Below are 27,092 nucleotides of genomic sequence, written 5' to 3'. Positions count from 1 at the left end.
AGATCGCGAAAGAGGTTTAAATGAAGTCACTTTGGTCAACTGGATCTCATTCTCCTCGAATACCAATCTTATCCTCTTCCAAATATAGCATCAAGTTGTTTCTTAATAACATGGTATCAGCTATCCTTCCTGGTAATCTGTTCTAACTATATATTCTCATTACCCTGTGCATAACTTTATGAATCTGCATCTTTCATCAGTTGTTGCCTTTGACCTAGTTTGATACAATAGAAAAATGATTTCAAGACTAAAACCAGGGGCCATCAATACAAAATAGTCACAAATAAATCAAATAGGGAAGTTAGAAGAAATTTCTTCACACAGAGAGTAGTGGGAATGTGGAACATGCGACCACAAGGAGTTGTTGAGGCAAATAGCATAGATGTAGTTAAGGGAAAGCTAAATAGGTACATGAGGGAGAAAAGAATAGAAGGTTATGCTTGAAGGCTTAGTTGAGGAAGGGCAGGAGGCGGCTCATGTGGAGCATAAACACCGGCAAAGACCAGTTCGGCCGAATGGCCTGTTTCTGTGCTGTATATTCTAATGTAATGATTCTTTTAGATGACCTTCGTCATTATCCACCATGTGAAGCAGTTTCCGATCACTTACTTACCCCAAATACTCAAGCCACTTGCCATTCCCATTGCGGTTAGTTTACTGGATGTCGCTTTGTGGACGAGTTATTAGAAGGCTGCAGCTTGTTTATGACATCAGAAACAGGAAAATCATTGGCTGCATCACATGCAGATTAAATATGATTTCAGTCACAGGAGCAAGAAAGTCATTGGATGTTTTATTTGCCATCAAATCCACTTGTAACCAGTCAAGCATACAACAACAACAACAAAATTACATTTATAGAGCGGCTTTCACGTCGGGAGGATGTCCCAATGCGCTGAACAGTCAGGTGTCAGGGCCCGAGCATGTGGGTGGGGTGGTGTAGGGGTGAGGGAAGGCAGGGTCTTGAGACCGGCCTTGAAGGAGGCAAGGGAGGAAGCGAGGCAAAGGCACTGTGGGATGGAGTTCCAGAGTGTGGGGGCAGAGAGGCTGAAAGCCCGGCCACCGATGGTAAGGCGGGTCGGGCGGGAGACATGGAGCAGACCGGAGCCCGCTGAAAGGAGGGAGCGGGCAGGTTGGAAGGGAATCAGCAGTTCAGAGACGTAGGAGGGGGCAAGGTCATGGATAGCCTTGAAAGTGAGGACGAGGATCTTGAACTCGATCCTCTGGGGGATGGGGAGCCAGTGGAGTCGGGCGAGGGTGGGAGTGATGGGGTCGTGGAGCCTGGTGTGCGAGAGTACACGAGCTGCAGAGTTTTGGATGATCTGCAGCTTGTGAAGGGAAGAGTTGGGAAGGCCGATGAGGAGGGAGTTCCTATAATCGAGCCTTGAGGTGACGAATGCGTGGGTGAGGGTTTCGGCAGCCTGAGGGGTGAGGCAATGGCGGAGTCTGGCAATGTTGCGGAGGTGGTGGTAGGCGGTGGTGGTAGGCAGTGCCAGTCATGGCGCGGATGTGGGGGAGAAAGGACGCTTCAGGGTCAAACAAGACACCCAGGTTCTTGACTGACTTAGTGAGGTTGAGTGTGCAGCCGTGGAGGCTGATGCTGCCAGCACCCGAGGTGCAGAGGCGCTGGCGTGAGCCAATCAGGAGGGCCTTGGTCTTGCTGACGTTGAGTTGGAGAAAGTTGTCTCTCATCCAGGACTTGATGTCAGACAGGCAGTCGGTCAGGATGCCAGTAATCCTGGAGTTGAGGGTGGAGGCAGAGAGATAGAGTTGGGTGTCATCCGCATACATGTGGAAATTTACCCCATGTCTGCGGATGATGTCTCCTGAAGTTCCACATGTATGGGGGACCATACCTGGGCTTAGGCATCTCAAATGTCATTTCTTTGACTTGGTTCCTTAGCATAATCACTCACAGCAAAACACAATATCACTGATTTCATTGGTTTAAAAAATACCTTTCATTTGATATAGTGCTTTTCACATCAGGAGGATGTCTCAAACTGCTTTGCAGGATATTTTGGAGAGTGGAGTGACTATATTTTGTGGGTGAACATTCTGAAGGCGGTTTCTTTAGGTAGTTGCAATATCGAAAGTCCGTGAACTGATCAGAAAGTAGCAGGGTTTTTTTGTTTATTTGAGGAAACAAAATAGTATGAAACAAAAAGATGAAACCTACTTCCATTACTGTACTTTAATTCATTTAAAAATGTAGCCTTCTCTTTCTGGGAGATTTTGAGTTTATTCACCTCCTGAATCAAATGAGTAGAGTTAATAGTAGTGATTAATATTCAGGTTGTACACTGTCTAGCTGACTTGGATACTGTATTATATTTATTTTATTAAATACAGTAAAAACACTTAAGAAAACATCCTTTTTCCTCCTATTTCATTTGTGACAGGATGAAGTGCATGAGCGGGACTGCTTTAGTGATTTCTTATTGACGAAGCTGAGGGACCTGATCCAGAAACACCCATGTCTTAGGCTTGTTCTCTCTAGTGCAGCTCTGGATGTTAATCTCTTTGTCAGATACTTTACTGGCTGCCCGATCATTTACAGTAAGTGAAAACTGATCTTCAATATCTGTTCACTGTCAGTCTGCCTTTAGGTAAGTTTTCTTTTGTGATATTTGCTTTGCCAAGGGAGAAAGATGAATTATATCACATATAATTGTTTCACAAGCATTTCAGTGAAGCAGTATTTTCATAGAATAAAAACATCTATTGAGAGCTAACTTGGGGGTTAGGTGTACAGAAATTAAAATCCCTCCCCAGATACTTGCCAGGAGAGGAAATATTAGTAATTGGGGTCTCCTTGCAGCTGAACTGGCTTCAAGTGACTTGTATGGCAACAGAATGTAATGGAACCGAGTTGACTCTCTGTGATGGTCTCAGCGATTTGGTTCGAGAGCCAGTGGATCTGCAGTGCCTTACCAGTCTAGCCAGCATGGTAGGGACAGAGATTCATCCCATTTGGCTCCTATTAACCCTGTAAGCTAAAATATTTACTGGTAGGGTGTTGTATGGCAACAGAATGTAATGGAACCGAGTTGACTCTCTGTGATGGTCTCAGCGATTTGGTTCGAGAGCCAGGGGATCTGCAGTGCCTTACCAGTCTAGCCAGCATGGTAGGGACAGAGATTCATCCCATTTGGCTCCTATTAACCCTGTAAGCTAAAATATTTACTGGTAGGGTGTTGTACTAGATGGACAAGTGGTGGGAAGCTTGCCAGACTGCTCTCACTGGCAAGCAATGTGGTTTTAGTTGGTTGAACTTGGGGACTCTAAGACTTAACTCTTGTCAACCTGTGCCAAATACTTTCCGTAATTAGGTTAGCAGGGTGCATCTGTCTGGGGAGAGAGTCCACATTTCATTTCAGACACAGAAATAAAGTGTAGATGGCTCGCTCACGTGGAACTCTGTCTGGTTTGGATATTCTTCATCGTGGTGATGGGTTTCCACATGTCAACCACTCGCCTGACCTAGAAAAAATCATAAAGGGATAAGGAAAAATGTGTATTTACAGAATGTGTGTATAATTTACAGAGTGGACCTCAAATACTTTAGAGCATAATAGATTGAACTTTGTATTTTAATATTTGGTGCTTTTTTTTTTATAAGTTCAAGGACGGCCATTTGAAGTAAAGGAACTCTTTTTAGAAGACATCCTACGTTCTACTGGATACACAAACAAAGAAATGTCCAAATACAAAAAAGAGAAACAACGAGGTGAGTTCAAATAGCCCTCATCCTTGCATCACAGAGTCTTTGTTGCCACTTTATTTTAAAATGTAATACCTTTGATTAAACCCCATGTTATGTGGAATGACTGAACTTTAGATATCTGCCTGGCTCTGTTGGTGGCACTCTTGCCTCTCAATCAGAAAGTTGTGAGTTCAGGTCCCATGTTGAGACTTAGAACTCAGTCTAAACTGATACTCCCTTGATACTGTGCTGGGGAAGCACTGTATCGTTGGTGCCGACCTTTGGCTGAGATATAAACTGAGGTCTGTTCTGCTAGTTCAAGTGGATATGAAAGATTCCATGGCACTATTCTAAAGAGAAATGTCCTGGCCAATGATCCCAGGGATAAAATTGGTTGTCAGCTCATAGCTATTTGTGGGACATTAAGTGTGGAAATTGGCTGCCATGTTTGCTTGCAAAATACACAATGACTAAACTTTACAGTAGTGAAGCACTTTGAGACGTTGTCCAATGTGAAAGGCGATTCGTTAAATGCAAGGATTATTATTATGATCTAAACACTTCAGCAACTAAACTTTTAAAAATGGGGGATAGGTGAGAATAATTTTACATGATCTAATTATTAGAGTATCTAGAACTAGTGGTAGTCTGCATTATAGCAAATAACTAGCACACACGTGAAAAATAACCCATTCTAGAATATAGAGTTCACATTGCCAGTATTTATGGTGCGATCAGTGCAAGTCCGTGCTTTTAAAAGCTGATTGCCAACAAACTTAGGCTTAATATGTGAGCTCAGCTGATCGCTTCCGATTGTTAAATGTCCCCAGTTAAAATGTGGACGCATGACTGCCAAAAAATCACTCATTTGTAGGAGTTAGCATTTCACTAAACTTTAAGGAAAATTGTTTTCCAGAATATATTTCCTTTGTAAGTTAAAAGTAGTTTATTTGTTAAGAATAATTAATTGATTATGCTTTATTTTCTCAGAGGAGAAGCAACAAACAAACCTGAGTGAGTGGTATAAAGCTAAGGAGAGTAGCAGATCAGAGTCCCAAAGGCAAAGATTTATTCCAAACCTAATGGCAGAAAATGATTTGCTCGATGATGGTGGAGACAGTGTATTCAGTCAACTGGTAATTTAACTAATTACATTTTCAACTTTTCAAATCGTGATACCTTTTGTAGTTTTGTCATTTTCTGTTCTGTGATTTTCCAATTTGACCTACTACACTTTGTTTGCGAGCTTAGACTGACCATCTTATATACACATTTAAAAAAATCAGTTTGCAGACATTTTTATTAATTCTTGGTCAGCTAGAGAAGAGATGAGCTGCAAATGTCTAGGATGAGACATTTATCTACTCCTTGACCAAAATGTTGACTTTTATGCTTGGTGATGGTTTTCCACATGTTGTTGACCCCCGGTGGACCAAAAAAAGAACACTATGTCAGATATTGACAAAAAACAGTTTCTTCCATCACCTTTTGCGTCCATAATTTCACTCTTTTGGTTGCTGAAACCCATTGTACTTGCATTCTCCAATGCTCTCTTCACTCGCCTTCCTAGCTCCACCCCCTCCTCCCACCCACACTAGCTCCACATTAGTTGAAAACTACAGCAGGTATTCTCTCCCATACTAATCTCTGTACCCCCAATAACACCATCCTTGTCAGGGTGCCTCCCTACTTATCTCTCCAGCCCTATTTTCTTGCCTATGCTTTCTGCTTTTCCATCTCAATCCCTACATGTTCTGCACTCCCTTTGCTTTACCATTGATGATGGAGTCTTTAGCCACTAAAGCTCTGCAGTCCAAAATTCTTCCCCAAATTTTCTTTCTTTTTCTCTCTGACTTCAAATCCTCTTTAAAAAAAATCTTTTTGTGTACATTCGGTCAACACTAATAAATTCTCCTAACTCTCCTCCCTGCTTGGTGGATCCTATCATTTCTGTGAAGTACTTTCTGCTATATGAAAGGTCCTGTGGAAGTTTTTTTTTATCCACGAGAAACACCAGTCACGATTGGAATTCATTCACATCTTCTAGTTGAAGGTTCTATTTGACTTGTATCTAGTGGTGGCTCTGTTGAAAGATGTTCAGGCCTTCCCTGACTTAACAACACAATGCAGATATTAACTTTGAACCCTGAATTCCATGTTTCAGAGACTGCTCTGGGTTGCCCTTCTCCAGTCATTTCTTGTCTTAACTGTTCTCTTCGATCATCAACAGTGCCCATGTGTAATGCAAATCTGCTTAACTCAGGAAACTGATCGCCATGTTCACTATTACTTAGCAATGCTCTCTTATTGTTAGGCTTCTCATCTTGGAGCCATCCTGTCGCTAAGGAGATCCAACTTACCGTGAACCGGTTGCCTCCGTTCTTACCGGCTTCACCCGCTCCCCATCCCTCAGAGAATTGAGTGCAAAACCCTTGATCTTACCTTCAAAGTGCTCCACCGTCTTGGTTCCCCCTACCTCTCCAACCTCCTAACGCCATATCAGCCTGTACTCTCCCTTTACTTGGCGGACACTGGTCTGCTTCAGGTCCCCTGCACTTCCCGCCCCATCATTGACGGTTGGGCATTCAGCATCTCTGCCCCCACACTCTGGAACTCTATCCCGGAATCCGTCCGCCTCATCCCCTCTCTTGCTTTCTTCAAGTCCCGGTTAAAGACCTTCCTCTTCGATGGTACCTTTGGCCACCCTCCCTGCTGTCCACTCCTCCTGACCCCAAATCCCAGCTCAGGTCCAAAATCTCCTGACTATCCAGCACCCTGGGACGTCTTTCTGATGTGAAGGCCTCTAATCAATTGTAATTTGTTGTTGTTCTACTTTCCCGATACATTGGAATGTATACATTAGGATGTATAAGTTTGTATTAAATTTTCAAAACTGCATCACAGAGTGGCCACGGTGAATTTGTTTCTGCCTTTAGTTCACACACTTGTACTTTTAATCATAAAAGAGTTTTCTTCATTTATTTTGGTTTGCTTCACAGAATGAAAAAGATGTTAACTCACTTGAACCTTGGCTTGTAAAGGAAATGGATGCCTGTCTCTCAGATATCTGGCTGCGTAAAGATATTGATGCTTTTGCCCAACTGTTTCATCTTATTTTAAGTGAAAATGTCAGCGGTGAGTTAGCTCTGCATACTATGATTTCTTTTGGTAAAATATAATTTTTAATTTGATAGTTCTTTTAAAATTGGTGAATAAGAAGAATTGATGTATTGAGTACCTTATTGAAGGTTTAACTGTTATACTTATTTTTGATGACATGCATAACATAGCTGGAATCTGGGTGCTTTCACAATTCTATAACTATGCCAAAAGTGTATTTTTGTGTTCAGTTGATTATAGACACAGTGAAACCAGTGCTGCTCCACTGATGATAGCTGCGGGCAGAGGCTTCCTCAGTCAAGTAGAACAGCTACTCAGCATGGGAGCAAATGTCAGTGTTAAGGCTTCAAATGGCTGGTAAGAATATTTACTTATACCATGCTGCTTGTGAATTACTCTGATTAGCAAAATATTAATTGGAGTTGAATAGTGTGATGCAAAAAACAAAGGTGTGATTAAGGCCAGTGGGTGAGATCGCGCTGAGCTGGTCATTTTGGCAGTGCATCAGTGGATACAAATGAATTTGAACTCTACTTAAAAATAAATTCTCTTAAATATGTTTTATGTAATCTAGCGTAAATTTACCATTTTAAAACCTGTTACTAGTACAACAACAACAAATTACATTTATAGAGCGCCTTTCGTGGGAGGGCGGGTCGGGTAGAAGATATGGAGCAGGCCGGAGCCCGCTGAATGGAGGGAGCGGGTAGGTTGGTAGGGAGTCAGCAGGTCAGAGAGTAGAAGGGGGCAAAGGCCATGGATGGCCTTGAAAGTTAAGACGAGGATCTTGAATTCAATCCTTTGAAGGATGGAGTCGGGCAAGGGTGGGAGTGATGGGGTCATGGAGCCTGGTGCGCAAGAGTATTATAGGTCTTAATCAGCTAGACAAGACACCCAGAGTCCATGATATTTATTTGAATTGATTACAGATCGAGTGCAAATTGGACTTTTTACTTTGTTGTGAATCGCTGCTTACATTGCGATTTTGAAACAGCGCGTCCTTTAATGAAAGTACATTGAAAGGCTTTGACTTTTAAAAAGTTAAAATACTTTGGTAGAAAAAAACATGAAGCTAAATCTACAGAACTTTGTTTCATTATTTCAATTATGTAAATTACATATCTTTCATTGACTATTTCTAGGACAGCTTTGGACTGGGCTAAACGCTTTGGCCAGTCTGACATTGTAGATCTTCTAGAATCCTTCAAGTAAGTACAGAAGTAGTAATTGAGGAAAATTAGTCATTGCTACATAAATATATATTCAAAAATATCTTTGTTTTGAGATGGTTTTTCTTCCCTTTTGGGGATTAATTTTTTAAAAAAAAGTAATGAATGTTGGTATTGGGAAATGGATCACTTTCCTGCTTTCATACCTATAGCATTAGCAACAAACTCCTCTCATTTCCCTATCCATCCCAATAATGTGCTTTAGCTACGACCTTGAAAGAGAATTGTCTTCCAGTGTAACATCTTATACTCAAGCCAGCCAGCGTCCAAGTAAGAGCAGTGATAGTGCGAGTGTATCAAGGGACCTGTGCTGCATGCGGCAACTAACATTTTGTTTTGTCGGTCTCACTTCTACTTTAGAGCTCAGTGCATATAATGTGACATATGGATAATTAGTGTAAAGTTCTGCAGCTTTCTATTGTATTATACTTTCAGATACACACAATGTGAAAAGATCTATGCCACCAAGTTCCAACTGACACAAGTACAAGATGTGAAATATGCTGTGGTTTCAATAATATTTAACGTTTATAATACTAAGCAGCTCATAATGTTTTCTTCTCATTTTGTGCAAAAGCTCTGCAGTGGAAGTAGGAAATTTGGATGAGAGCATTCTGGTACAATCAGACGGTGGAGAGCTGAGTCAAGAAGAAAAAGAGATTCTAAGTGTTTACCACCACAGCTTTGATGATGAGAAAGTTGACCTTGATCTAATAATGCATCTTCTTTATAACATCTTTCAGAGCTCTGATGATGGTAAATAGATATTGTATTTGAAAATGTCTTTGAATCTCTATTTTAAAATTCAGTTTATTATTCATTGTGCTTAACTTTATACAATGCAATTTCACCTTTCTGATCTGAATTTCCTGCATCTAAACTATAAATGTCCATTTAGCCATTTATTCTGGGCTGAATACATATGAACAGGAAAAAAAAATGTCTGAATATGCCTGCTCTGTTGTGTTCAAATGGAACCATGTCAGTTTTAAAATCTTCTGCTTTTAAAAATATGTAGTTTTCCATTAAATCCTTTTTTTTTAAAAAAAGGCCATCTTCAGCCACTCCCCTTACCTTCTATTACTTGGTTTAGAGGGTACCACTATCCTTCCCAGTCAGTGTATACAGCACTTGGGGGAAACAATTTTTTTTAGCCATTTTTTAGGCGGGCATCGCTATAGTCTTATTGTAACACTGCTACTGATACTTTGAAATCAGTTAGATGGCTTTGTGGTTAAGATAAGCTGCTACACACCTGTTGAGGTAATACAATGGATAAGGCTTAAATTCAGGAAATACTTTAAGACATTGGCCATTGACCACCTTGTCTGCCTCATCAATTAGATATGGAGGTATAGATGTGTCTAGAAACTAGCAAGCCTGAATATTATTGGGTCTTAATGAATAGCAATAAACTTGTAAAGGTTATCATTATTTTGGAAACATCTAACTCAGCAGAACTAGGAATGAAATCTGAGACCTTATTGATCTATATGCTTCAGTATGCCAAATTATATTTTTTAACTACAGTTAATAACTTGCACCCAATAAATGAATAAAGGTGGTCTAATTATGGTCTATTCAAATCTATTTAGACATAAGTTAAAGAAAGTTGGCAATAAAATTTTGTTCCAAATATAGGCACATTAGACAAGGCTTGAATGATGTGTTGAAAATAAATTAGTATCTAGTTTGCTGAGCTACGCTATTGCACCTCCTAAAATTGACCTGAGCGCAATAGATAGAGAGAGGCCTGGGAGGTGGTTTGTGACTGGGGAAAAAAGTGGATGGTGAAAGCAATCTTAAAGCTCTCTGCTGTTAAACAGTACTCTTATACGTTGTATATTTACTTTATATAGGATTTAAATGTTACCTAGTTCAGTTGTAAAATACATTATTGTGTTCTAAAATGGATGTGCATTTTTTAAACCTGTTTTTGCAGGTGCAGTGTTAATTTTTTTGCCTGGCTATGATGAAATTGTAGGACTCCGTGATCGTATTCTCTATGATGACAAAAGATTTGCAGATAATTCTCACAAGTAAGTTCCAAAAATGTGTCATTTGTACAATTTATGTGAAAGCTGAAGATGTATTCACGTTATATATTAGAGGTATATTTGTTCTTTTTAACCTTTATTTGGGATTGGACAGAATGCCCATAGAAGATGTACAGTAGTTCTAGATAGGATAGCAGTTATTAAAGTAAAGAAGTTGGATAACTAACTGGATAGCTAACATTATCCATTACTTTGGAGTCCTCCATTACATGGAGTCCTGTAGCTCAGTGGTTAGAGCACTCGCCTTGCAAGCGAGACACCTGGGTTCAATTCCAGTCAGAGTGAAACCTTGGGCAAGTTTCCTTACTCCACACGCCTAACAATAATCCCTCCAAAAAAAACCAATAATAAATTGGTCATTTTCAATCCACGACTGTTTGTGGGACACTGCTGTGCGCAATTGGCTGCCGCGTTTCACCCACAAATATACGGTCAATTCACTTTACAGTCTATTCTGTGAAGCGCTTTGATTTGTCGAGAAGATGTGAAAAGCGCTATATCAAATGCAAGGATTATTATTTTGAAAGGTCAAAATAAATGCTTAGGACGTATGTTTTACCATCGATTGTAAGGAAATCATTGGAAACTAGGGGTCTCCACTGTGATCTTTACTATTTTAAACACACTGCATATAAATGATTTTGCAGACATGTCCACAACAAAATTGGATACTAAAACATCTGAGCAATTATAAGAAACAATGCCATTGAATTTTAAAAAATATTTGAAATTGTTGTAGCTGATTGATAAGTGGCAGGTGTGATTTAGTCTGAATTAGTGTAAAATACGCAGTCACTACACTTAACAGAAAACTCTGTGAAGCTCTTTAAGATGTTTCGGTGTGACGAAACATCTCAAAGAGGTGACAAATGCAATGACTATTATAAATCTGAAGCAAAGGCATAATCTGTTTTTCTTTTAGATTGCAGGTTTTCATGCTTCATTCTAACATGCAAACATCTGACCAAAAGAAAGTGTTAAAGACTCTACCAGGTGGAATTCGTAAAATAGTAAGTTTGAAACTAATATTAATATTGTAATATTAATCTTTCTTATATATACAGAAATGGTGATTCTTTTCTTTTATTTCAGATTCTTTCCACAAATATTGCAGAAACTAGTATTACTGTCAATGATGTGGTATTTGTGATCGATTCTGGCAAAGTGAAAGAGGTAACGTTTATAATAATCCTTGTATTTGATATAGCGCCTCATCAAGTATTTTGACATGTCTCAAAGCTCTTCACAGAATATACTGTAAAGTGAATTGACTGTATATTTTGTGGGCGAAACTGTGTACAGCAGTGTCCTACTAACAGTCGTGGATTGAAGTGACCAATTTAATCTGTGTATTTCAGAAAGTCCTTAAACAAGCATCAACTTGGAATCATTTGACATGTTTCAATGTCGTTTTTGATCTTGCAGAAGTCGTTTGATGCTCTGAATTATGTCACAATGTTAAAAATGGTGTGGATTTCCAAAGCAAGTGCTATCCAGAGGAAGGGAAGGTAAAGTGGTTTCTCCATTTTTGTGATGTGTTTTTGAAACATTTAAATCCATCTCAGCAGCCAGAAATAGGCTTTGAATGTTTTAATACTGAAATAATTGAGCTTTTCTACATATAATACATAATTTTTTTTCGACTCTCACTATTTGATTTCTTATTGATGTTGTTAAAAAAAAGAATGACTGTTTAATTAAAAAAAACTTTTTAATTAATGACTTGAATTATTGGATAGCTGCTTTGATTTGCAGAATGACATCTTTATTTTAAAAATGAATGTGTAACACTTGTCATGTTTTAGTCTTGAAGATTTGAATAAAGATTATGTTTTGGTATGTTGCTCAATTATATATTTTCCAGCTTTCTCTTCCTCCTTCTAATGTGGAGGTGAATGAGCACAGAAAAATAATGATGAATTAGTGAGTCAGCCAACTGATAGTCTAACCTGTTGGCACACTAATGGACTCTTCATGTTGTTTTGGAGGGTAGATTTTCACTCACAATAGTCAACATGATGAGCATCATATTTCAATTGTCCTGTGAATGAATTGGAGGTGCCTAAATTCTGTGGGTGAGCAGAGGCATACAAATTCACCATGCAAGAAGGAGGAAACATTTTAAATTATTGCTTGTGTTTCTAGGGTTAGTTTTTTTGGCAGACTTACGTGCGAACATTTTGTTTGCACTTACTCCTAAGGAATGGTTCATGTTACCATTCCTTAGGAATAAGGATCTAATAAGATGAATGAAAGAAAAATATTTTGCAATTGTTTCAATTGTCTTTTTGCTGTCAAAAATATGTGTAGGACACTGACATTTTAAATTCATTTTGAATTCATGCAGAAAAGTTACAAATGTTAAATTAATATCTGCTTCTCGTCATATACAATATAAATTAACATCTATTTCCCACCTTTCATGTCAGCATGACATCCCGAAGTGCTTAAATTGATTAATTGACTGATATTGATTGATTTACACAATGTTTGTTTTACCAATATACCCTCTAATGGCAAATTTTGAGAACAAATTGTTCTGTCCAAAACAAAGTTGAGTGTGTGTTTGTAATGTTCTTGGTTATTTGTTTTAATAGAGCGGGACGCTGTCGACCTGGAGTCTGTTTTCATCTGTTTAGCAGATTAAGGTTTCAAAACCTGCTGGAGTTCCAAACTCCTGAGTTACTACGGATGCCACTGCAGGTGCAGACCTCCTTTATTAACACTCACCCTTAATACCGATTTGTGATTGATTATTGCAAGTGTTTTTAATTCTCCACCCATAATGTCTGACTAAATGATGAAGTGATGCTGTTTATTTTTGAGTGTCCTTGTGACTCATCTTTGAAACTTGCACAGTTCCTAATTTTTGCCCAATTATTTTTGTCGGAACGATATTACTAAAAACAAAAATGTCCAAGATATATACTGCAAGTATAAAACTTGTGCACTTCATATTGATTGGCTCCATCACCTGAAATTAATGGAGTGAAAGCTTCTCTCAATGATTGTAAGGATTGTAGGAAGTATAGGATATTAAGCGTTCTGTCGCTACCCTGCATGAGGGGCAATATATAAATGCGAGTTGTGGTTAAATATGTTTAGGCAGTTTCTTTTCTGAATCTATTGTGAATGATTATTGATATACTTACCTGTGTGTGTATACATGTGTTTCTAGGAACTGTGCTTGCATACCAAACTGCTGGCTCCAATCAATTGTCCAATTGCAGATTTCCTTGCAAAAGCACCGGAGCCCCCACCTTCGCTTATTGTTAGGAATGCCGTTGCGATGCTCAAGGTAGGAAGCATTTAGCACCTATAAATGGGAATGTTTTAAAATAAAATATCATGCATAATTTTTGCACAATCTGTTGTTCTAGACTGTAGATGCCATGGATAACTGGGAAGACCTAACGGAACTAGGCTACCATTTAGCAGATCTTCCTGTGGAACCTCACCTGGGCAAGATGGTGCTTTGTGCTGTAGTCTTGAAGTGCCTTGATCCCATTCTCACCATTGCCTGCACTCTGGCCTATCGAGATCCCTTTGTTCTACCAATGCAACCTTCACAGAAGCGGGCTTCCATGTTATGTCGAAAGCGATTTGCTGCAGGGACGTTCAGTGATCACATGGCTCTTTTGAGAGCTTTCCAGGTCAGTTTTTAATTCTTTAATGCAGTAACGTGTCCATTTGGGAATGGGTTCAAATACTCAAGGGCTTAATTCTTGAAAACTATCAAATTACCATTTTTTTCACATCATTCCTTGTTTTCATTTCTTGTATATTTGAGAAAACGAACATTTAACAGGTAGCAACTATGTCGTTTAATTTAAATATAATTTGCATGTTTAACTGCAATTATTGAAAAGGCCACTATATGCCAAAATATGAATTTACACTGAATTTTACAGTTGTAGCAACTGAAAAGAAAATTGACTGAATTCTATAAATGTTAAAACAATCCTCACATATACAGTATTCTGATTGTACAGATTTAGTCATAATCTGATCAAGTTTTTTTGAATGATTGATGAATAATTCATTATTTGCAGCCTGAAATTCTATTTGCTGATTGTGCATTAACAGAATGTTTGGAGTTCATTGTTATAAGCTGGTATGAATTTTGTGTTACATTTATATTTTGAGGAAAGCAACATCACTTTCAGAGTTGAAAGGGCAGAATTGAAGAGTCCATTGCTTTGATCTGTCCCATTTATGTATTGAACACGTGATTTGAGAGTTCTGCTCATGTGCAAAAACTTAATCCACCCACAGAACTCCACAAATAGATGTTAGTATAATAGTTCTATTTGTATTTAGTTTTTCAATAATTCATTTTAGGCTTGGCAAAAGGCTCGAAGTGATGGTTGGGAAAGGGCTTTCTGCGAGAAAAATTTCCTCTCTCAAGCTACAATGGAAATTATAATCGGCATGAGGACGCAATTGCTGGGGCAGCTCAGAGCCACAGGTAGGCACCAATCATAACAACATAATTATCCTTTGGATGTTCACAGCAAGCCAAAACGCATCCAGTACTGTTTTCCAAGAATGAACCAAAGCTCTCAATCACTTCATAATTTGTTTTCCAAGAGAAACTCCCTCTATGGTGATCCATGTTGGTAATATCCATTTACTGGAAACAGTTTCTTCTGCGGTCACAAAAAGTCATCCTCGATGAAAGCAGCCTGCAAGAAAGATTTGTTTCAAAATGTTAGAGATGTAGATTTTTTGCAGTGGTGTGTGTATATATATATAAACACACTACTGTTTTACTGTTTCACTACCAAGGTTTTTTGTGTACTGGTACACGTCTTACTTCACCATGTTTAACATTTAAATAATTCTAGTAACAATAACTGACAAGATGGAGAAATCACAGGCACAGTACTTTAGATAGCAAAAGTACTGTTAGGACTAACATAATGACTTGTGTTCTATATGAAGCTCCCTGTTCACACTTTTCTGGCTCACAGCTTTGATCCGGCAAACCGAAGCCCAATGTGTAGGATGGTTCTAGCTCAACAAGCAATGGGAAAGCTTGCAAGACAGTGCTTTCGATGCCAAACAATGTGATTTTAGTTGGTTAAACTCCAACAGGATCCCAAGCACACTCTGGGGTCCCCAAGCCTTGGCTCTTGACAGCCTACACCATATACTCTCTGGAATTATGTAAGCAGGGAGAACTTCCATTCCAATACATCGACATTTCCACGTTAGGTGGTTTAGCAGAACTTCCTTGGTTTTGTACTTTTATACCCTTTGCCTCTATTTATGAAGCCAAGGATCCCATTTTTTTTAACAGCTTTATCAACCTGTCCTGCCACATCCAAAGACCTGAGTATGTGAACTCCCAGTTTCTCTGCTCCTGTAGCCCCTTTTAAAATGACCATTTGTTGTATATTGCCTCTCCTCATTTTTCCTCCCCAAATATATCACCTCACACTTCCCTGCATTAAACTTCATCGGCCATGTGGCTGCCCATTTCACCTGTTTGTTTATGTCCTCCTGTAGTCTGCTACTATCCTTCTCACTGTTTACTATGTTGTCAAGATTTGTGTCATCTGCAAACTTTAAAATGTTGCTCTCTGTACCCAAGTCAGTTATGTATATCAAAAAGAGTAGTGGATGTAATACCTAAATTAAATTATTTTGAATAGTCATTGTGTTCTAAAGGTTTTCGATTGTTACGTGTGTTTCCCTACGAAGTACACAATCACTGCAGTGAATTCTATGAAGGCATTTTGAGATGTCCTGACGTGAAAGCGCTACATCAAGTACTAAGAATATTATTATAACGACAAGGTCTTTGTAAGCCTTTGAAGAGAATTCCATTAGCTAACATTTTTCTGGTTGGTTCAATCAAGAATTCATGATGTGACACAACTACTACATGTAGGGACACAGATACAAGATAGCGGCTCTGGGATCTAAAAGAGATTGTAGAACTCGCTGACTGAAGTGGTAATGGAGTCAGATGGTATGGATACATTCAAGGGGAAGCTTGATCTTCCCATGAGGAAGAGGGGAATAGAAGGGTATGAGAGGGAGTTACGTGGGTGGAGGCTTGTGAGAAGTATAGACAGACTTGTTGGCTGAATGGCCTGTTTCCTTGCTGTTCAGTTTTTGTAATCTTTGTTTATAGACTGCAAATTAGTTATTAAATGGTTTGTAATGAATTGCATAATTTTGTTGTCATGTATACAAATCAGTAAAACAAGGGTAATGAAATCAGTGTGTATTCTTCAAAAATCAACTGATTTTAATATCCTTCAGGGTAATATCCTTCCAGAGTTTCCACTGGAAAGCTCTGAGCAAGCTTTTCTTTGGAGCTTTTAATATTGTTAAAAAATTTAATTGAATCTATATGGAAGATTTATCACTGATACCGAAAAAGGTGTTCTCTTTGATCACAAGATTTAAATATCTATGGACCATTTGAAATGTTTTTTGTTTCTAAATGATTTAATGTGGCTGTATCTAAATCAATTTAGGATTGTAATTGTAAGAAAATACCATGGTTGATATTGCCTACAGGTTTTGTGAGGGCACGAGGAGGTGGAGACATTCGAGATGTAAACACTAACTCTGAGAATTGGGCTGTGGTGAAGGCTGCATTAGTAGCAGGCATGTACCCAAACCTCATTCATGTGGACCGAGAGAATATAATGCTGACTAGCTCCAGAGAGAAGAAAGTCAGATTTCATCCAAATTCGGTTCTTAGTCAACCACAGTACAAGAAGGTATGCTGTACTTTTCAGAGTTGCCACTGAGCAAGCTTTTCTTTGGAGCTTTTAATATTGTTAAAAAAATTAATTGAATCTATATGGAAGATTTATCGCTGATACAAAAAATGTTGTTCTCTTTGATCACAAGATTTAAAAATCTATGGACATTTGAAATGTTTTTTGTTTCTCAATGATTAGTTTGAAAGTGCAAATAGATCTCAAGATTACTAAACACTATCACATGCTACATCAATACAAGTTGTTGTTAACTAAGTAATGTATAAATATTTATATTCTGTGTCAGCTTCCCCCAGCAAATGGACAAGCAATGGCTATTCAAGCACTGCCCACTGACTGGCTTATTTATGATGAAATGACCAGAGCGCACAGAATTGCTAATATCCGTTGTTGTTCTGCTGTGACACCAATCTCAGTGGCATTATTTGCTGGTCCAGCCAGGTTGTGCAGTACTGCTTTACAAGAGCCATCTTCTCGAGGTAACACATACAGTGAGTCAAAATTATTTAAATAAACTTTACTCATCTCTCAATACTTTCTGTTACATAGCGAAGTTTTCGTTATACATCCAGGCTCCATTTGTGCTCCGATGTGTCTTAACTATAATTTAAAGAATGAGAAACTAGTGAGAAGATGGTTTCTCACGCTTAGTAAAACACATTCCCTGTATCAGGATGTTCCAAAATATAACTCGTACAACTCAGCTTTAGGGTTATGTGTTGGCCTAGGCTCAATGGTAGCACCGTCACCTCTGAATCAGAAGTTGTGGGTTCAAGCCCCACGTTGGGACTTTGAATCACATAGTCTAAGCTGACACTCCAATGCTGTGCTGGGGGTATATTTTAATCTCAGAGGTGCTGTCCTTTGCATGAGACGATAACTAATGCTCCGTCTGCCTGTTCAGGTGGAAGTTAAAGATTCCCATGGCACTATTCAAATAAAGAGAAGCACTGTACAGCTTTAGCATGACCCCTGCATATTCAAATTGTTTTCATTTGGCAATAAGACTCTATTCTTTTTGCTTCGTTCATTGTAATTTTGACTGCTTCTTGACATGTGATTTAGAGCACACTGGGAGATGCTAAATTAGATCTAGAGTCTTGAAATTAAAAGAGAAAACTATTGATTTATTTGACCAAATCTCTAAACTTTTATGATGTGGAAAATATGTGAAATTGTTCTTTCAGTCAACTTTTTCTTAGAAAAATATTGTGATGTTCTGCAAAATGAAAGGAATACCTATTATGATCTATATTTCTTGTGATGGGTATAGTAGATGGTGTCACCAATGACAGCAGCGACAGTGAAATGGAAGACAAGTCTACTTCAAAGATGGCAACTTTGAAACTGGAGATTGGCTGAATTTCAGAATAGATCCAGAGGTACATATTGATTTATGAGAATTCTGGATGCTTTAATTTAGATTTATAAAGCTCAGGAAAATTGACTTTATATGCATAAGGAGAATGTAACTTTTTACACAAAGATGGAATGGGAAGAAATGAGAGACAATATTGCCTGAATGTACCTCTTGAAAATATGTGCTGCTGCAGTTTAACCAGCGATAACTGCATCGCTTGCCATTGAGAGCCCTGTGTGGCAAGCTTCCCACTGTTTGTCCAGCTAACCCTAACTACTAGGACTGTGGCTTGCGGGGTTAGCAGAGCTGAGTGGGAAGTATCTTTGTTACCAGTGTGCCCCTCCAAGTGTTGCTGGTGAGCCAGGCTGGCTGCTCTGTTATCATCAGTAGCTTAGGGAATTGTGGATCCATCTGGCTTAGGATCTGAACTATTGAAACCTTTCACAGAGGTTGTCTGGTTCCTGAGGCATTCCTGTGTGATGTATAGAATGAAATGAGGAATGGAGGTACGATTGCTCATCTTTGTGATTTTCCTTATTTGTTGGTTGTAGTTATTCTATCCTCCTTCCCTGTGGTTCCAATTCATTTGTAGTGTTTGGACGTTATTTATTATTGACAGATTATTTCCTTTGATGCATATGTAGACCATGCATACGTAGACCTTATGCTGCAGGCTTCCTCTGTTACCGAGAACCGTTAAGTGATCAGTGGGCAATTGAGGTGGTGGCAATCGAGTGAATCTCATTGAAGTTTAGACAACCTGAAGTAAATACATACACAGAAACTCTCTCTCCCTTCTGCTCATCTCCCCAATACCAGTTAGATGTGTTTATGTGTGTGATTCTATAACAGGCTATATACAATAATACAGTAGATGAAATTTTACTCTGCTTTGTTTTAGACAGCTCGTCTGATCTTACAGTTACGACAAAAATGGCATGGTCTGTTCCTGAGGCGAATGCGTGCTCCATCAAAACCTTGGATTCAAGTAGATGAGGCAACTATCAGGGCAATCATTGGAGTACTCAGCAGTGAGGAGCAAGCAGCAGGACTCCAGCAACCTTCTGGCATTGGGCAAAGACCAAGGCCTATATCTTCAGAAGAACCTCCTGTTTCATCGTCTTGGAGGTCTAATAGTAGGAAGAGTTCAGCAGAGACGGAATTTTCAGATGATTCTTCCAGCGTGGAATTTAGAGAAAGGTAGAGCTACAGTAGTAATACTTAATTATCAGTGTCTTAACCTGAAGAAACTTTATTTTTTTATATCTCGGCTTAGATTTCACTCTGAGCATGTACATTAATACAATAAGCAGCTGATTATCCTCACTAATTGGGTAAACACACTGTGGACATAACAAAAAATACAAATTGACTACAGTGGTAATTTAAAAGATCTACTATCAGGAGTTGTATTGTCAATATAATACCACACCGTGGCAGTCTTTCTCTGCCACTCTTTCATCAATCTCACTGATTTTTCATCTCTATGCCTATCTCTTTTTTGACTCTCAGGAATTTCCATGTGTAGGTGGGTTGCATGGAGTTCTCAGTTGGGTTTGGATAATCTTAAGCGTGGTGATGGGTTTACGCATGTGTCAGACACCTGACTGACCTCCCCCCCAAAAAAATCTTTGACATTAACCTTACACTGTACAAAATATGAAGACGTCTCTGTGTACCTAGCAGTAAGTAGGAACCCGGTTGTTAGTTGATTGGAAGATCGCTGTTCCGGGGGTAATAATTCCTTCAAAAAATAATAATAATGAATTGGTCACTCAATCCACGACTTTCTGGGACACTGCTGTGCGAATATTGACGGCTGCGTTTTACCCACAAAATTGTGCTACTGGCAAACAATTCAGTTGTGTGCATGTGAGAAGTTCTGCAGATGCTTGTGAGGTTACTCAGGATACTGTTTACCTGCATAGTGTGGGTAAGTAAGCATTGTGTTCCAATGGTTCTAAACTTTTAAATATGACTGGTTCATTGGACTACGACACTTAATTGGTAAGTGGGGTCTCCTTCGAGCTGAACAAGGTGACATAATAATAATAATCCTTGCATTTGATATAGCGCTTTATCAAGTCTTTGAGATGTCTCAAAGCGCTTCACACAATGTACTGTAAAGTGAATTGACTATATTTTATGGGCCAAATGTGACAGCCAATTGCGCACAGCAGTGTCCCACAAACAGTTGTGGATTTAGTGACCAATTCATTATTATTTTTTTTGAAAGAATTATTATCTCCCGAAAAGCGATCCGCCAATCGACTAACAACCGGGTTCCTACTTACTGCTAAGTAAACAGAGGCGTGTGGAGTAAGAAACGTGCCTAACGTTTTGCCCTCCCAGGAATCAAACCCAGGTCTCTCGCTTGCGAGGCGAGTGCTCTAACCGCATGCCTGGCAATGGAATGTCGGAATTGAGCCGGTCCTCTGTGGCGGTCTCGGTAGACCAGTTCCTGAGCCAGGTGGGTCTGCAGAATTCTAGGGCACTGCTGGTGGCAGCACAGCCAGCCTGGCTTATTGGCAGGTCCTGGAAGAGCAGACGAGACACTTGGGGCAGGGAACCATCCCATTCAGCTCCCGTTAACCATGAAAACCAAAGGGTGGTCCACAAGCATAAGTCCACAAACAGCGGGAAAGCTTGACAGACAGCAATATCAATGGCAAGCTATGTGGATTTAGCTGCTTAGACTCCAGCAGTACCCCCAACGCACACTCTGGGGTCCCCAAACCTTGGTTCTTGCCAAACTGCGCCTAATACTTTCTGGAATTAGGTAAGCAGGATGCGTCTCTACAGGGAGAGAATGCACATTCCATTCCAACAGTCTATCTCTGGGATTTCCATGTTTAGGTAGGACCCATGGAAATCTCAACTTGGTTTGGATACTCTTAAGCATGGTGATGGGTTTCTGCATATGGCAGAAACCCCCTACCCCATCCGCCCCTCAAAAAATAATGACACTTCAACTTTCAGTTTTCTATTGTTAAAAAAAAGTTATCTGGAAGTTGGCTGTGGTTAGACACCTTTCACCTCTGAGATCTCGAATCCTGCTTAGACTGAAGAGATGAGTATCCTATGTTGGCTATAAATATCTTTTCCCTCTGGGAATTTTTAGTCCACTTCTTCAGTGGACATAAACTCACTACATAAAACTGCTTGAAAAGTGGTACTTTCTTGCAACCCTTAAATTAATCTGCTCCAATTTGCATCTGAATCCTAATACGAGAGCTTTTTGATAAGATAACGAGGTAGAACCCAAGATGAGTTAACAGTAAGTACAAGTAAAATGGAATAGCCCAATGTTACTTCTTAGTGAAATTTTTTCATCCCTTTTGGTCCCCCTCGTCTTCCCCCAATCCTTTTGTCCTCTTTTAGAGCTATCTCCTAACATTGCCTACAAATATATTCACTACAAGTTACAGTAGAATCCAGTAAAGGATTTTGTGATGTTCCTACAACGTGATAAAGCACAATATCAAAAGCAAGAATGAGTATTTATGAATCTTGGCTGTGTGAGTTTATAATTGGACTTTCCTATTACGGACTTCTTTGGAAAATTGCCCCTAATGTGTTTGACTTACAAATTGGACAGCTAGTCTATAATACTAACAAGAGGGATTTGAATGTAATATTCAAGGATGGATTATGGAAATTATGTAAAGGAAGGATTTACTTTTTCATTTCTGCACAGAGTTCAGTTGAAATCCCAGCAGCAGCAAAGGTACAAAGACAGAGGTTTCCTGCACCCGAAGAGGAGTTCTGATGAGAGGTCAGATCAATCCTCTGTAAAATCCACAGACAGCAGCAACTATCCCAGTCCCTGTGCCAGCCCATCTCCACCACCTTCAGGCAAGGTAAACATCAAATGTCTTTTTTTCTTGTCTTTGTCTTAGATGTTTTGTACAATTACTTTGCTTGCTCTTGAGACTATCCATATGAAGCATGCTATATAAATACAAGTTATTGTTGCTCAGATTTATGAAGAAATATTTGAGGAAACCTTTCAGCTTAATGCCATTAAGCATCTCAGTCTTGCAAGAGGGAACCTTAAAGAGGTATATAAAATTTTAAATGGGATTGATAAACCCAGAACAGTACTTCCAAATGCAAAAGGAGAGTAGAACAAGAGGACATAGGTTAAGAGTTGCAAAGGACAATTTCAGAACAGACAGCGAGAAGTATTTCTTTACCCAAAGAGTAATTAATGACTGGAACAGGTTTCCAGGGAGACATTTATTACCCACCACCTGCTCACAGCTGCCTGATAACATATGGTGATGAGCAACTCGAAATGTGTGAAAAGTTTGATGTATAAAAGATTTCTATAAATGTTTTGTGTAATTGTGTCGTCTAATTTTTCTTTAGGGCTCTAAGTCTCCATCACCGAGACCAAATGTACCAGTTCGCTTTTTCATTTTGAAGAGCAGCAACCTTCGTAACCTTGAGATTTCTCAACAAAAAGGAATCTGGTCCACTACACCCAGCAATGAGCGTAAACTAAACCGTGCTTTTTGGGAAAGTAGCATTGTGTATCTGGTGTTTTCTGTGCAAGGATCAGGGCACTTCCAGGTAAACTTTACAATACAACAACAAAATTACATTTGTATAGCGCCTTTCGCGTTGGGAGGACATTCCAAGGCGCTGAAAAACTATTTAATTGTTATGTACCCTTATCCAGTCCCTATGTTGCTAGTAGATTAAAGTCTGACTTGCCTTCAATGTTTCTTTCAATAATGTTTCAGTTATTGGACATGTAATTAGTTTTAATAAATCTTTACTTCAGAATTTCTGTGCTACATTCATTCATGTGCCAATATGCCTTTACTTCACCCTCGTTGGATGCTAACCACAATAAAAGAGGGCAAGTCATCGTAGATTATGCTTGGCCAAAATTCTATAGATAACAAGCCTTGTAAAGGAGAACTAAAAAACGAAGTGTTTTTACCTCCAAAAAAGCAAACAAAATATTTACTGAATTCACTGCTGTGTTTCCTGTAATTATGAATTTTCTGTTTCTTTCTCCACTTAGGGTTTTGCCAGAATGATTTCAGAGATTGGACGGGAGAGAAGTCAAGAGTGGGGTTCTGCTGGACTGGGAGGAGTCTTCAGGGTGGAATGGATTAGAAAGGAAAGTCTCCCTTTCCAATATGCACACCATTTACTCAACCCTTGGAATGATAACAAGAAAGTACAGATAAGCAGAGATGGCCAGGTGGGGTATAATACAGAGAAACCTTGTCAATGCGGTTGTAAATTCTTGATTGTCCAACGCCTTTGCATGTCCTCCCGATGTGAAAAAAACACAGTGTGTGTGTAAGAAATAGCCGACTTTCAGGATGTTAGGTTGCAGTTGACATCACTTCCTACATGCTGTGCGCAGGAATAATAATACTTGCATTTGATATAGCGCCTTCAAGATGTCTCAAAGCGCTTTACAGAATATACTTCGCGAAGTGACAAACATATGCAACGAGCAGGAAATAGCGATAGTGCTAAGAAAAGGAAGCTTTGCTTAAATCCCTTCCTTTGCATATATCAACTGCCCTTCCTATACAGTGTGTGCATACATAGCGCATACAATTTGTGAATGGTCAAAATGTTTGTATTGATGTGTCTTGATGCATCCCACTTGTGTTTGTTATCTGATATTCCTGCTAACATTTGCAACTTTGTTTAAAAACCTGTTTGTACAGGAGCTGGAGCCACAAGTTGGTGAACAGTTGGTGCAGCTTTGGGAGCGGCTCCCTGTGGGGGGGAAGCCATCACAGACAGACAGCAGACTGGGCATTTTTGGAGAGGTAAGCTTGTTGGACTGCCAAAGGCTTGTATTCTCATCTTATCATTGGTGGTGAATTTTATAACAACTGGATATTTTGATAGGCACAGTAGGAATTTTTCACACAAATGAAAACGATTGCAGGGTTGTGAAATATGAGCTCACTGCAAATCTGTTCCTAAACTGAGATATTGTGCTGGTGTTCTTGAAACTGATGAGCTGTTTATCCTTTTTTTTCCATATTTCCAAACACTTTTGAGGCTCGAGGGGCCTTTCTGCCCCTCAAGCCCGTTCCGCCATTCAATAAGATCATTCCTGATCTGTACCTCAACTCCAATTACTCGCCCTTGCCCCTTATCCCTTGATACCCTGACCTAACAAATGTCTTATCCACCTCAATATGGAAAATGTGAATGCATCCACAACCTTTTGGAGGAGAGAGTTCCAGATTTCCACTACCTTTTGGATGAAAAATGTCGTCCTGATTTCACTTCTACCTGAGCTAGCTCTAATTTTAAGTTTATGCCCCATGTTCTTAATTCCCCTCCCAGAGGAAATAGTTTCTCTGTATCCACTCTGTTGAATCCCTTTGTTACTTTAAAAACTTCAGTCGGTTTACTCCTCAACCTTCGAAACTCAAGGGAATACAGACCAAGTTTGCAACCTCTTCTCATAATTTAACCCCTGAAGCTCTGGTATCATTCTGGTGAATCAGTGCTGCACCCTCTCCAGAGCCAATGTATGCTTCTTGAGGTGAGGTGCCCAAAACTGAACGCAGCACTCCGGTAGATGGAGTCTGACCAAGACTATTTATTGATTGTTTCAGATAAAACAGAACGTTTCTATGAATGAAACTGCATTGTCTAATCTTTTTATTTTAGTCGTAATGAACTCCTTAGCAACGCTTTGCAACAACTCCAGAAACTTTCCAATTTGTCCCAGTGAAGAAGTTTAACTTTCCAAAAGGTTTGTTGCAACTGAAGATGCACTAGAGGCCTATTTTCTCCCTTTAAAACTACAGAACCACTGGAACGCCTGAAAGCCTACGTTTTCTTTAAAGACTAAATGTTTAATATTGTGGAATTTGGCCTGACCCAGAAAAGCTGTTTTGTTGAACTGATTATTGTTCTGTTGCTGTTTCTGATTGGAGGAAATTACTGTTGTCACTGAATTAGATTTAAAAATGAGAGGTTACAAAATAGACAATGTTGTTTTCATTGGATTATCTGGACTCATTGCATTAATAATTAAACTTTATTTCACAAAAGATTTATGTAGTGGTCTTACAAATTTAAACTTAAATAATATTTTGTTAAATACTCTGCATTTAAAGAAGAGTTCAACCGATTTAATATGCAGTCATAAGCACTAAGTGCCAAATGTAAACTGTCTGTAATTATGCTGTGGCTTATAACATTGAACCATTTATGAATGACTCTTTGCCCTGTTCCCATTTGCAGGCTGATTATTATGGACAGGTTTCTCAATAAAAATGGTAGCACTTCAACTGTATCATCCAGAGGTTTTGATTGGAAAATACTAGCCAGTGATCTATTTTTAAGCTGAAGTAATTCAAAGCAAAATCTTAACATAACTGCATACAGTTCAGAACATTTGCAAAATTGTGTTTGTAAGTAAATGATTTAATTATTTATGTTGAAGCTTGATTTTTTTAAAAATAACTAATCATTCCTTATTGACCTATTGGTCACCAAGCAACATTTTAGTTCATTTTGACTGATGATACATTTTATTTAGGCTACTTATCTTGGTCAAACACTACAACGATATAATAACATTTCTGAATATTAGTAATTGATACCAAGTTAATTTTGCCAGGTAGTATTTGTCTCAACAATGGACACAATGTATTGAACCAAGGCATATACCACTGTATATCGAGCAGTAAGTAGGAACCTGGTTGTTAGCCGATTGGCAGATGGCTTTTCCGGGGGTAATAATTCCTTTAAAAAAATAATAATAAATTGGTCACTCAATCCATGACTGTTTTGTGGGATACAGCTGCTGCATTTTGCCCACAAAGAATGCAGTCAATTCACTTTACAGTATATTCTGAGAAGTGCTTTGAGACGTCTCAAAGATGTGATAATGCGCTATATCAAATGCAAGGATTATTATCAGAGCCATTGGTGACAGGATGTGAACTTTTAGTTCAAACATGTAAATGTATTATTAGTCAAAATGAAGGCTGCAAAGGAACCTCTAGCTGTTAAATGGGTTCAGTTTAATCCCTGATGACTTAAATTTTGCACAGAGATAAACGTGTAATCCATTGTATTGACTCTCAAAATTCTTTATTAAACTTAGATGTTGTAAAAATTGCAGTAGATAAGTGTTGGATCTATTATGTTGTCTCAGACTGAGGTTCATTGTTGAGTATAAATGTAATTTAGTTTAATTATTAACCTAATTTTAAACCTCAATAAGTTAGCATTATTACACTGTGAACTGTTCAGAACTTGAGATGTAGTTCTAGACCTTCAGAATTATTATATTGTAAGCTATTTATTATGTTGTGTACAATGCTGTGTGTTTTGGAGCAAGGTTGGGTAGAATGGTTCTTCACATATCAACATTGATAGCAGCCTGTTTTCTTGCTATGTGATAAATGTATGTAAGTCAAATCTCTATTAAAATTATTTTGACTCTTGTTAATAAAAAGTCAATTATCATTGTCCAGCCTACACAGCTATTGGAAAGGATCAAACAGAGTGATTTAGAGAGAGTAATTGAGGGAGGGAGAGGGTGTGTGTGATCGAGAGAGAGAGAAAAAGGAGGAGAGTGGGTGACAGGGGAGAGAGAGAGTGTGTGAGAGAAAAGAGAAGGTGAGAGAGTGTCTGCGTGAGCAGAGCCAATGAGAGTGATTGAGAGAGAGAGTATTAAAGGGGGAGAGAGAAATAAGGAAAGGAGAAGTGAGGGCAGTGTTTCGTGGTTCACTGTCAGGACATATGTTCAGAACCCCAGCGGGTAGGGGTGGGGTGGGTGGGTGGGGGTGCAAGGACAGACACCACTGAGATACGTGCAGTTTCTTCACAGAAAGCTCACTTTCCCAGTGAAAAACCTCTACATCCTTC

At 39.0% G+C, this 27,092-nt stretch overlaps 1 protein-coding gene across 1 annotated transcript in view; it reads left to right on the top strand.

Moving 5' to 3' along the window:
• The window catches only part of LOC103181160 (3'-5' RNA helicase YTHDC2), a 43,553-nt gene extending 16,880 nt beyond the window's left edge, over window positions 1-26,673 (top strand). The window contains 25 exon segments of the mRNA XM_042333863.1: window positions 2,403-2,559; window positions 3,623-3,730; window positions 4,697-4,842; window positions 6,706-6,841; window positions 7,057-7,183; window positions 7,969-8,034; window positions 8,633-8,811; window positions 9,998-10,094; window positions 11,035-11,122; window positions 11,205-11,285; window positions 11,538-11,620; window positions 12,710-12,815; window positions 13,291-13,410; window positions 13,493-13,765; window positions 14,454-14,580; window positions 16,647-16,852; window positions 17,142-17,334; window positions 18,129-18,203; window positions 18,206-18,237; window positions 19,117-19,415; window positions 21,913-22,075; window positions 22,587-22,790; window positions 23,251-23,433; window positions 23,915-24,019; window positions 24,879-26,673. Coding sequence (XP_042189797.1) covers window positions 2,403-2,559; window positions 3,623-3,730; window positions 4,697-4,842; window positions 6,706-6,841; window positions 7,057-7,183; window positions 7,969-8,034; window positions 8,633-8,811; window positions 9,998-10,094; window positions 11,035-11,122; window positions 11,205-11,285; window positions 11,538-11,620; window positions 12,710-12,815; window positions 13,291-13,410; window positions 13,493-13,765; window positions 14,454-14,580; window positions 16,647-16,852; window positions 17,142-17,334; window positions 18,129-18,203; window positions 18,206-18,237; window positions 19,117-19,415; window positions 21,913-22,075; window positions 22,587-22,790; window positions 23,251-23,433; window positions 23,915-24,019; window positions 24,879-24,884 — 3,360 coding nt within the window. The 3' untranslated portion in view covers window positions 24,885-26,673.
• The last annotated feature ends 419 nt before the right edge of the window (window positions 26,674-27,092 follow it).

The sequence above is a fragment of the Callorhinchus milii genome, unplaced genomic scaffold, assembly GCF_018977255.1.
Source record: "Callorhinchus milii isolate IMCB2004 unplaced genomic scaffold, IMCB_Cmil_1.0 Scaffold1, whole genome shotgun sequence".
Classification (NCBI taxonomy): Eukaryota; Metazoa; Chordata; class Chondrichthyes; order Chimaeriformes; family Callorhinchidae; genus Callorhinchus; species Callorhinchus milii.
Note: the sequence above shows the minus strand (reverse complement) of the source record. Positions and strands in the feature narration are given on the sequence as shown.